General features: G+C 40.5%; 2 protein-coding genes across 2 annotated transcripts in view; both read left to right on the forward strand.

Annotated features, from left to right (window-relative positions):
- The window catches only part of c2cd2l (c2cd2 like), a 36463-nt gene extending 26746 nt beyond the window's left edge, over positions 1-9717 (forward strand). The window contains exons 8-15 of the mRNA XM_072668678.1: positions 23-155; positions 2523-2587; positions 3025-3146; positions 4445-4616; positions 5603-5710; positions 5846-5979; positions 6186-6423; positions 7072-9717. Of these exons, the coding sequence (XP_072524779.1) occupies positions 23-155; positions 2523-2587; positions 3025-3146; positions 4445-4616; positions 5603-5710; positions 5846-5979; positions 6186-6423; positions 7072-7325 (1226 nt within the window). The 3' untranslated portion in view covers positions 7326-9717. The remainder of the gene's footprint in view (positions 1-22; positions 156-2522; positions 2588-3024; positions 3147-4444; positions 4617-5602; positions 5711-5845; positions 5980-6185; positions 6424-7071) is intronic.
- A 1229-nt stretch (positions 9718-10946) lies between these two features.
- Positions 10947-11629, forward strand: h2ax (H2A.X variant histone). The gene has a single exon (XM_072692786.1). It carries the CDS (start codon positions 11047-11049, stop codon positions 11473-11475), a length of 429 nt encoding a protein of 142 aa, XP_072548887.1. The 5' UTR covers positions 10947-11046; the 3' UTR covers positions 11476-11629.
- Positions 11630-12321: the final 692 nt, after the last annotated feature.

Genomic DNA, 12321 nt, shown 5'->3' on the forward strand with positions numbered 1-12321 from the left:
TAATAATGCTGTGTGTATTCAGGTTGCCAGGCTCATGTTGGGGAGCTGTGCTGTGTCCTGAGCCTGGACATCCCAGCACTGGAGAAGAGAACACGCTTCCTGATGCCTTCCTCTAGTCCTGGAGCCAAGCTGGACTGGGGAGAGGACCTTACACTGTGAGTGCACTGTATTTGGCCAGCAGTCTTACTTAAAATAATAATAATAACAATCCATTACTGATGACTAATTACTTCTCTAACTGTAATTTTTCTTTGACTTTACTCTACCACTTAATTTTTTTTCTCAGATAGCCACTACTACTGCAAAGTACAAGAGATCCTAACAGCCCTTTAAGACTTGAAATGTTGTGAGATGTAAATGTCCTTTAAAAAGACATGCCTCTCTCCCTGCTTTCAGCACAACACAGACAGTTCATCATAGTAATCTTTGTTCATCATCATCATATAAACATGATATAATATTTAGACAGTTAGTGCTTGGTCACTTGTTGCAGGTAGCACAAATACACAAATTATGTACAAGGATAGGCACAGATAATATACACTCATCAGAGCACTTTAATCAGGAGACCTGTACACCAACTCATTAATGTAGTTATGTAATCAACTGTTTGTGTGGCAGTGGGGAAATGCATAAAATCATGAAGGGAACTTTACAATGGGGGAGCTTGTGATCTCAGTGATTTTGAGCATGGCATGTTTGTGCCAGACAAGACAAGTGATTCTACTGCTGATCTCCTGGGATTTTCAGCAAAACAGTCTCTAGAGTATACTGATAATGGTGTTATAAAGAAATAATATCCAGTTAGCAGCATTTCTGTGGATGGAAACCACAAAGCTTGTTGACCAGTGTGAGCTGTCAGAATGGCTATGGAAACTGTGTACAATTAATGCGAACAGAAAAGCATTTTAGAATGCGCGACACATCCAACTTTTGACGTCAATGAACTACAACATCAGAAGATCACGTTGGGTTCCACCTTTGTCCGTCAAGAACAGAAAGCTGAGGCTGCAGTGGACGCAGGCTCACCAAAACTTAACAGTTGATGCTCACCCAGTTGTTGGATCTAAATCCCATAAAACATCTTTGGGATATGGTAGAGTTGGAGATTCACAGCATGAAGGTGCTGATGCAGTCATGTAAACATGAACATAGTCAGTAAATGTAATGTGTTTGCAAGAATTTAAATTGTAATGGGTTGCATTTCCCCCAAAACACTGCTGACCAGTACCAAATGGGCCATGTTTACATGTATGTATATGTATATGTCTCAATTCCTGATCTATATGTATGTATATGTGGACCACGTGTGGACCACATGAAGTAACTGCGAACAATTGGTACAGTTGCAACTAACAAACTATGTCCTCAACATGTCAAACTGTATATGGTACATGTTAGTAATTGATCGCTGCTGGTGAGAAGTAAAGTAGGGTATCAAGGCTTTGCATAGTTTTGACTTTAAATAACCCCTTGAACATTGCTTTGAGCAAAATGTATTTGTGCCTTGAGACTGGGGATCCAGGATAAGCTGCCTGATGCTTATATAATCATATTCATTGCAATATGAAAAGTAAAATATCCCAGATCCCAGTATTCTTAGTCTGCAATAAAACAGATTAAGCCTAATAATAGACTGAATTCTACAGACAGTCAAGATTCTGCACTGAAATGCTGTTTTGTCTAGAATTATGGTTAGAAATTGAACTAGCAGTCTGGTCAAATCAGATGTATTTGTGTTGCACATTTTACAATTTATACTGCACAGGAATCCAGTAATTAACCAAAGGTTCAAAAAAGCATAAACACATAAAACCCTTGGTGGGTAAGTCAAAGGTGACTTAGCAAGAAAACACTCCTTCTGTAAGAGTTAGTAGAAAGTTGTGGACTCCAGTTCTGGAGATCTGAGCTGTTGCAAGTGAACCACAGCCTTGCATTCATTGATTAATGTAATGCTGTTCATACTGAATGTAATGTTTTTCCATTTACTGCATGAAATTCTTTCTCTAAAAGAGACATCCAACAAAGTGGTTTTAACAGACAACCCTCTGCATCCTCAACTGACCCTTTTAGCGCGTCCTGCTGCTACATGAATCGAATCTCTTTTCATGCTAATAGAGAAGTGCTGAGTGTTTTCAGATAATCCCTTTATTCATAAAAGTGTGAGATTTCCTCCGAATCCACTCTCAACCATTGTGCTGCGGATTTTTAGAGCCTTTGACTGGGCAGACGAAATGATGAACTATTGGTTCATTCAAAAGCATTCTTTGCGTGTTCACTGAAGCTTTTGATCTGAAAAGTTGTAATCAATGGCTTCAGTATCATGCTGTACCAAAATAGCCTTGACCATTAATAGAACAGAGACATTGTCTTTACTAAATGACTAACCTTGACATTAGTATTGCTAAGAGGTGTTTTAACTGTTTTTGCTAAGGTTATTCACAAACTAGTTTTTAGATGTAGTTTTTCATACTGTGTTTTGCGTGCACACTCTCTTACAGCCTTGTTTGTTTCTCTTGTAGGGATTTGCAACCAGAAACCAAAGAACTCAAAGTTAGACTTGTGGAGCGTAATAGCAAAGGAGAACGTAAGTCAGTCCTTGAGACCAAAACACACTTTCACTTAATGATTTGCTTTGTTTAGACTCCACTAGAAATGTATTGGCTATAATAAAGGCTCTTAATTCAGACTCTTCCCAGTTCTTAGGTCCTTAGGAACCCACTGTCCTGCACATTTGTTTAACAAATCATTGTGTTCCTGACATGGTTATACAAATATAATAGCAATAAGACTAATGTTACCAGAGGCCTATAAATTGTTTTATACCACTTCATAGTAACACTACTCTATACCACAGAGATGGTGGAAATTGTGCAGGGCATTGAGCCTGTAACATTGGAGTTTGGTGGGAACCTTTCCTCAAATTATACTTTTGGAGGCATTATCACTTTATTCACATTATTTTCAGTGTGGAACTATAGCTTTATAACTTTTAACCTTTATATTTACCGTTTCATCTGGCAGAATATTTGCCAGGTCATGCCTGCTTATCGCTGGATCTCCCTAAGAGGAGTCCCAATGGACTTCACAAGCTGTCTATCACACCAGGTCATGGTCTGGCACCAACAGCTACTGTCACCTTGGAGGTGAGTGGAGTCTTGGGCATGGTATTCAGGTGCACCACACTGGACATACCTCTACAGCCACGGATGTGTTTTGTCTAGAAGTATAAATTAAAACCCAACTGGAAAACAGTAGAAATAAGTGAATGAAGAATCTTTACATTGGTAAAGAATATTTACATTGGTTCTTTTTTAAAGGCTTACTTTTTATGAAAGTATTACAGCGTGAACTAGGTCAGAGGGAATGATTATTAGTACAGATACAATTAATGTAGTAACAATTGTCAGACATAATGAAGTCAGTGGAGAAATGTTGGTTCCTTACAGAGTCAAAGCCACATTAATGTAATTCAGTTAGGTCTGAATCAGAAATCAGTATTATAACTATATATAACTATGTATCAAGATGTGTATCTTGGTCACTTTATCAGTCTTTAGTATCAGGATGTATCAGGTCTGATGCATTTGAGACACATGTTATGTAAACAGGGTCAGGGATGGATGGATCAAAAGATCAGTTTACAGATAACTAGATTGACTGATGGATTGATTGCTTCATTGTTATTGTAATGTAACAATAAAATAAAATATATGATAAAATATAGAATGTGTTAAGCAGCTGAATGTAATATGAATGTAAACTCTGAGGAATCATACAAGAGAAATTTGCACATTTTTGGAATTAAATTCCAGAGTAGTAGTGACCCTATAAACAACTAATGTAGGTAATGAATAGCCATGAAAGGTAAAATGTGTGCATGTATAGCAGCTGATAAATATGTATTTTGGGGGATGTTGCATGTTTAGAGAATTGCAATTTAGAGAATTGTTTCTATAAACAAGCAGTCAGAATCTTTACATACTAAAGATTCTCACCACCTAGAATTGCTCTAAACCAGTTGAAGGTTTTTAACATTTAGATCTAATAAATGTTTTGTGTCAAAGAAAAATAATAAACTACTATTCATTCACTTCACTTAGGAGCTTGTATTAAAGAGTCTTTGGTCTGTTGTTAACAACTTCCACAAAGCTTCAGTCAGTGTCTTGCAACACCGATGAGTTGTGATAAGCCACTGTTCCAAATGTCTGTGTGAATTATTTAACAGAAGTGTATCTTTTTACTTCAGATTACCCAGCAGACTGACTACTTGTGTCTGATTAACTTGATACCTCTCCATGGCTCTCCATTTGTGTGGTCACTGTTACTTTTAACCATAACTATGCAGTAGGCTAGTTTTCCGTTGGTCTGAGTGTGCACTGTGGTAATCTGATTTTGTATGTTGTTGTTTTTTTGTTGTTGTTTGTTTTGGGTTTTTTTGCAGCTCTTATACATGGAGCTGAAAGATGTGCGTGGGTGTCAAAATGCCACACCGCTGCGCTCCTCAGTCACACCATCTAAAAAGGTGGATGTAGACCGCACCATCATGCCCGATGGCACCATCGTCACCACGGTTACCACCATCCAGTCACGACCAAAACTGGACCGCAAACTTGGTACCTAGACATCCAGTTACTACTAGATTTTTTTTTTTTTACCAGAGCTAGTTTTTAATTTACCATTAAAAAAAAAAAAAACTAAACTAAAAATGGACTATATGGACAAAATTATTGGGACACCTGCTCATGCATCATATCTTTTGAAATCAAAAGCATTAAGTTTATCCTGGTTTTGTTGAACTAACTGATTTTGGAGAACTGCTGTGAGGATCTGAATGCATTCAACGACAAGAGCATTAATGAGGTCAGAGTGTTGAATGATCAACGCCCAACAGCCTCCCCAACTCTCCCACACATCCCAAAAGTATTGGATGGAGCACCATCATTTCACAGAACAGTTCCACTGCTCGGTGCTGGGCATCAGCCCCACACCTAGAAGGCAGTTTGCCATTAAACTCTAGTTACTAAGGCGCATAGTGGTTTATATGACACTACAGTGTGTCCTATGAGTCACTGTCAATTATAGCCATAACTTCTGTGTGTTTGTGTATCTGCTCTGTATTATTACAGCAGAAAGCCCCCTGTCAAATAGGCTGGACCCTGTAGCAGAGACAGCCATCCGACAGCTGGCGGAGTCAGCAAGTAGGGCAGCAGAGATCTGTGTGCTGTGGTGCTCTGTGCTGGGGGCTTTATATTCCTTTAGCCCATGGGAATCTATGATGCCAATACATTCATTGTTTATCTGCTCCAGAGAGTTCAATTTTATTGACAATACTTCTCTATAGGGACTAGACAAGCTGTGTGTCCTGTATCTGTGTAGCTGAATGCATTCATTAGGAGTGTCCACAAAAATTTGGCCATATAGTGTACCTTGTAGGCTATAGTTCAAGACACAAATAAATGTATGAACAAATATGTCAGAAACAGGTGTTTATTGTTTGTAAATAAAAGTAAAATCCAGCAGTCAAAAGAGCCATGACCTTCATATGACTGTTTTACTTCTCTCCTTACTATCGTTTCTGTGCCTAAATGTGTGCGTACAGGAGATTCTCCCTCCAGGTCTCCGTCTAAGGTGGAGGTGACAGAGAAAAGGCCCACCATGCTGACAGAGAGTTTCCATAGTCGATCCAGCATCAGCCCCACACCCAGCAGTCAGTTCACAATTCAAGTTACTAAGGCTTATAGTGTTTTATAAAACACTGACACTACAGTGTGTCCTATGAGTCACTGTCAATTATAGCCTTAACTTGAGTTCTGTGTGTTTGTGTATCTGCTCTGTGTTACAGCTGAAAGCCCCCTGTCAAATGGGCTGGATCCTGTAGCAGAGACCGCCATCCGGCAGCTGACTGAGTCAGCAAGTAAGGCAGTGAAGAAGACTCCCACTAAACGCAGCACCCTCATTATCTCTGGAGTGTCAAAGGTCAGATAATGTTATAATGATGTTGTGCTCTGAGACATTCTCACTCATAAAGCGTTAGATTTTAATAGCTATTCATTTTATTTATGTGTGCAACATTAGCTGCCTTTCCATCCAACCAACTTATAGCTTAAAGAAACAGAAACAATAATAAATTAATTTAAATAAATTAAAATTCCTCTATTAATTTATTTCCCCTTATCCTCCAGGTTCCCATTACAGAAGATGACTCTGCACTGTCTATGGGCTATGCTGCAGCCATGGATGCTGCTCTGCAGGGGGAACATTCTCCAAGCGGGGCCCCAAACCACCACGGAGTTGCACCGCACCAAGACGCAGATGAGACCACGCCATCTGATGTCTCTGAGCGGCCGTCTGTGGATGATGTGGAGTCAGAGACGGGCTCCACTGGAGCACTGGAGACACGCAGCCTCAAAGACCATAAAGGTGAGTGGGCCAGGAGAACATTAGGGAAACTCAAACAAATATCTATACATACTTTTTAAACACAATGTTGAACACACATTGAATGTAAATATGTTGAAAACAATGTTTACATTTTTTTTTTTAAAATGGTGAAAAGTATGTAACAAAACAAATCACAAATTGCTCATTATAAAGATTTTGATTTAACAATCTTTTGGTCACAGACTAACGCAATATGTGGTCTTACAGCATTTGAAAGTCTTCATTCTTATTCCACCATTTTGGCAACCTGTTGGCCCACAAGCTAATGTTGGACCCTGAAAATGTTTGATTTGGGCCACCAGAAAGACAATCTAACCCAATAAGAGAACATATTTTAGTAATCAAATCTATTGTAATTGTCTAAAAATTGTATCTGAAATTGTATCTGAAATATAAATCATTTATATGTAGTTTTTGTCTTATGTATACTGTTTGGCTCTCAGACCACCACAAACCTTGTACATTAGCCCTTCAAGACAGACGTTTTTCGAACACCCCTGTTCTAAAAGGAAGCTCTAACATGAGTATGTGTCCACACTGGTACTGTAACTTTTGTGCATATACTGGATTACACAGTGCACCTGTGCATATAAGCCTTTACGTTTTGTCCCTGACTTTGGGTTGCAGTGGGCTTCCTCCGCAGCGGTACAAAGCTGCTTTTCCGCAGGAGGCACAGGCAGAAGGACCCCAGCTTCAGCCAGTCCCACGAGGACGTCTGCAACCTCGGCAACGACTCATCCACGGCCTCCTGCTCCTCCAGCAGCCGCAAGAAGTCTGGAAGCTTCTCACGTCGGCTCATCAAGCGCTTCTCCTTCCGCTCGTCTAAAAGCAAGGGCAAAAGTAGCGCCACCAATGGAGGAGCCAGCACTGGCGACAATTGAGCAATGGGCGAAGAAATCAAAAGGAGAAAGAGGGAGAGGAAGAGTGAGAGACATGGTGCGGGCGCCATTCGAACGAGTAAGGGGCAGCTAGAGCATTTGGAACAGTTCCTGAAACAAAAGGAAGCCTGTGCTTCTTGGACTTCCGACAGACTACAGACCAACATATTTGACCCAAACAGCAGTCATCGCTTTACCAGTGTGAGGAGGACCACATTTTGTTCAGTGCTGGAATCTCAAAGAAACGTGGGGAAAACAAAGGGATTTGCGTTCTTCTGAAAACACAGATTGATTGTTTATGTTTAATAAAAGACTCAAAATGGCTGCTTTAGTGGAGGAGAAGGGTGAGTTGAGACATAGGAGGGGAGTGAAATGCTGTAAGACTTGTTCAGCACAAGGGGGCGACATAAACCAATACGTATCAAAGCCTCCTGCGTTATCTTGCTATGTGTTGTTTTTGTTTGTTTGTTTTTTACTATTATTATTATTTATTTAATTTTCATCAGTTGCACTTTGAAACTCTCTGATTGTTTACAGCGCTGGGGAGCCCTTCTTCATCAGTTTTATTACTTTGTGTATTGTTTACTGTCACTGACACTAAATTATTCCTCCTTACCAAACTAAGGAGTCTTCAATGGGTGAATTATGGTGAGGCTTATGCTGTGTGCTTTGTTGTTTTGCTGTAGTTGATAGCGAGTTAGATCAACAAATATTAAGCCCTGTTTTTGTTTTTTGTTTTTTTTTTGTTTTTTTAATAGTGGTTCTTCGTTGACTTTAATTGTGGCACCTTCTTCTTTTCTAATGTTCATTTGCTAAAGAAATACACGAGTAGTACGCATATCTCGCAGTTACGTTCAAGTGAAATGGAAATATGGACATTTAACTTGACTATGTTTGTTCTTAAACATTTCTGATAATCAACACGTCTTTAAATCATGTCTAGTTAAGGTTACAATAAGTTGGAAATGTATTTCAGGTTGAAAAAAAAAAAAAAACTCACCTCAGGGGATATCATGAACGGTTTCCACAAAATATGTTTAATCTTCTCAAGACTACTCGTTGCTCAGAGGAACCTAGCCCAGACAGTACGCTCCAAAATGAAATTCCCCTTGAATTACTTTATTTATTTGTTCTTTATTTATTTAGCTGCAATAAACTCTTTATTACCCGGAATGGGGTCCCCTGCATGCATAGACGACTAGACCCCGAATGTGTAAATAATTAGTGCTAACGTTTAAGTTGGAGTTTCACTTTCGATTTTGCATAACTACTTAAGTGGGAGAAGGACGTCTACTTAATTCAGCGTCTGATGGCTTTGGCTATTCAAAGGCAAATGATCTGACCATTCAAGTACACCACAGGCTGAGGGCAAGATCGTTCTGTTGAAGGGGATTTGCACTGATTTTTCAACATTCCTGCATAATTCAGTAGGTCAGGTGTAAACGAAGTCGTTTGGAGTGGTTTACTGTGAAAAGCACAAATCCAGAGAATTGTACACTCTTTTTAAATTCATGCATTTAAAAATGATATATTTTAGGCTGAAAATGTCATCACTTTCTCATAATGTCATCGCTTTCTAGGATGGAGCTTAGAGGCACTTTGGATGCCTGGTTCTGTTCACCACCACTGTGAACAGTTTTGATTCTGCAAGTTTCCCAACATACCACATCCTGCATGTATAAAAAATACTCATTTTAGGCTGGACCTTGTATATAAAGCTTTCCATTAGGTGGCTTTTAGATGCACAAACACTTTGGACGTCATGCTCTGTTCACCACCATTGTGAACATTACTGACGAAACATTTCACACCAGACCCTTCTGACAGACTTTGTTTACATCTAATGATAGAATATTGCAACCGTAGAAAAATCAGTCCAGTTCCACTTTAAAAACAGTTGATGTGGCCTTTGATGGTAAAAGCTGGCCTGTGAAGTCATTGTCTTCTCTTTAACCCCTCCTCCACTCTTCCTGAGCAAAGGGTGGGCAGCAGGGGCCGGCGTCCAGCACAGTTTGCTGGTTTCCCTGCTCTAACAGACCTACTAAACCTAGCAATTTACAGGCGGGTTCCATAGGTGTATCCGAGCAGGAAAAGCAACCCTGGTTCCTGGCGATGACTTCAGGTACACACACACTTTAACCTGTTATTTGCAGAGGATGTGTGTCAACTAATAGCTTTCAACGGATCATTTACCAGTCTTTTATCCTTCTTCCAAAAAGCCTAGAAAGCCTGAAGACCCTGATGTCACACTACCAGTAGACCCAGAATGTCATTCTCCATAAAAAATAGTGAGTCGCCTAAAGAGAAAGAATGCCTCTCAGATATTTGGAGCTTTATATTAATATGTGGCTACTTCAATGTTTAATTTATTCGGAATAAATTATTTTTGAAAATGCACTCGTCTTTGGTTTCTTTTTAAACTTGCAAACTTAAACTATTGGCTGATTTATAAAGCTTTGAATACTATGGTTCTTCTGATTACTATCAAAAATGATTGGAATAATAAAAATTGATAACTTGTTTTTATTGTAGTAGAGATGTGGTTGGTGTAGTGAAGTGGGTAACAGCACTGGAACCCCCCTGGTTCCATTTTTTTGGCTGGGCAAACACAACACACTGCACCAGTACGAGTCCTTGTGTTACATGATTCAGTGTAAGGCGCTCTGGGTTAAAGTTGGAGACAATACTGAAATATTGGAGCTTCTGAACCCAGTGTTACGGTCAGGGAATTGATCCTGACATAAATGCATCAATACTAAGCCCTTTCTTTACATGGTGAACTCAATATACATCCTGTTGAATTAACCTGGTGTTGGAAAAGTGAGTTTGATGGTGATTGCAGCAAATAAATGTGTAGGAGAGGAACTGCTTTTACCTTTGCCTTTTCCTGCTACCTTTCTCTCTCTCTCTCTCACTCTCTCTCTCTCTCTCTCTCTCTCTCTCTCTCTCTCTCTCTCTCTCTCTCTCTCTCTCTCTCTCTCTCTCTCTCTCTCTCTCTCTCTCACACACACACACACACACACACACACACATAGACTCAGTGAGTGCTTTGTGATGGTAAACTATTTGAAGTCATATCGTTAAAATCATTAAAACCTCAGTAAATTGGGACCTTAACACTAATGCAAGGGTTTCCACACATCAGCAATGAGGCTCACATATTTACCTTTTTAAAAAGTATGAATATTAGCTTTAGTAGTAATAAATATAAAAATTAATATTATTATAAATGACTTATTTCATATATCTGATGTACGTTAAAGTAAACTTAGGACAATCCCTGTCTTCTTTCTTGTTACATTACAATGAAAAGGCCTTTGTTGACTTTCCGCCAAAAAGCATCGACTTAAAATTCAGAGGGAACGCGAGTCATTGGTTTGAATTTTCCGCTCAAAGTTGACGGACAGAAGAAGAGACCAATGGTAGAACAGTTAGGCCCTGCCACCCAATCAGAATGCAGTATTGTAACGCGCAGCTCTCATTGGTGTTTTACGTTGCGCTGTTTATGCACAGAGGCTTGCAGCCAATGAGCGATCACATCCTGTCTCGCCTGGGTCACAAGAGCCAATGAAGTCGTTCTCGGTGCGAACATGACCAATAAGAATGTGGGGGCGGGTCGAGGTGGCCTGTACCAGCCTGTCCTTAAATACTGCACCAACTTCACCAGACTCACACACACCGATTCTTCGTTAATTCACAGACGCGAGAGACGAACCCAGCGATCATGTCTGGAAGAGGCAAAACCGGAGGTAAAGCCCGTGCCAAGGCCAAGACCCGCAGCTCCAGGGCAGGTCTGCAGTTTCCCGTCGGCCGTGTCCACCGTCTCCTGCGGAAAGGGAACTACGCTGAGCGGGTAGGTGCCGGCGCCCCCGTGTACCTCGCTGCCGTGCTCGAGTACCTCACCGCTGAGATCCTGGAGTTGGCGGGTAACGCCGCCAGGGACAACAAGAAGACCAGGATCATCCCCCGCCACCTCCAGCTCGCCGTCCGCAACGACGAGGAGTTGAACAAGCTGCTCGGCGGAGTGACCATCGCTCAGGGTGGTGTCCTGCCCAACATCCAGGCCGTGCTCCTGCCCAAGAAAACCGGCCAGGCCGCCCCGAGCTCCGGCAAGGCGGGAAAGAAAGGATCCTCACAGTCCCAAGAATACTAGGCAGTAATGGCGCGAACTCTGACTTGATCACAACAACCAAAGGCCCTTTTAAGGGCCACCCAGCTTCTCTGAGAAAGAGCGATTTTCACTGGCTCTTATTTCGATTCGTGTGTCTGTGCTTTTCTACGGTTACAAATAAACATGTTTAACTTGACTGATGCTCCTGTCTTTAACTGCTGGTCAATCGGTTGCAGTTTTCGTGCTTTGATTTGCTTTGCAGATGAAGTCCAACCTTTAGTCCTTGCAGCTGTTGGGACATCAATACTAACACCTACTAAAGATGCCCTTCTATCAGTGGTACACAGCTACAGTCCCTGGACAACAAAATCCAGCTGTCCTTTAAAAAGCACTATTGAGCTTAGCCATGATTAGGGATGTTGGATTACATTTATCACCAACTTTATTTCAGTTACAAAATGCACCACCTTCTGCAGAAAACCCCAAATCTCTTAAATCTAAAAGAGCTGAATGACTGGGGGAGGACAGAGGATGGAGTAGAACACGTGGGCCAGCAGGCAGTCTTAGAGGGACCACTGTCCTACAGCTATCATGCTGTCTCATGTTGCTGTTAGCAGACAGCAAAAAAAAAAGAAGAGTAACTGTAGTCCCAGTCCTCAAATTCCTAAAGAAATTATATATATATATATAGAAAATATGTATTTTAGTGTGAGGAATTATTTTCAGAAAGAAACATCAGTGTTGATCTGCTCATTTCTGTTGGAAACTCGTGTCATGGATCTCATATTTATACAGAATATTATATTTAATAGCATATATATTAGTATCATTTTAATTTCAGTAGTTTAACAAGTACAGCTCCAGACTGTGTTATCACTACAACATAGG

The sequence above is a fragment of the Salminus brasiliensis genome, chromosome 1, assembly GCF_030463535.1.
Source record: "Salminus brasiliensis chromosome 1, fSalBra1.hap2, whole genome shotgun sequence".
Lineage (NCBI taxonomy): Eukaryota > Metazoa > Chordata > Actinopteri > Characiformes > Bryconidae > Salminus > Salminus brasiliensis.

Bases quoted from the DNA above. Each gene is read 5' to 3' on its own strand.
- h2ax (XM_072692786.1), top strand. From the start codon at position 11,047: ATGTCTGGAAGAGGCAAAACCGGAGGTAAAGCCCGTGCCAAGGCCAAG.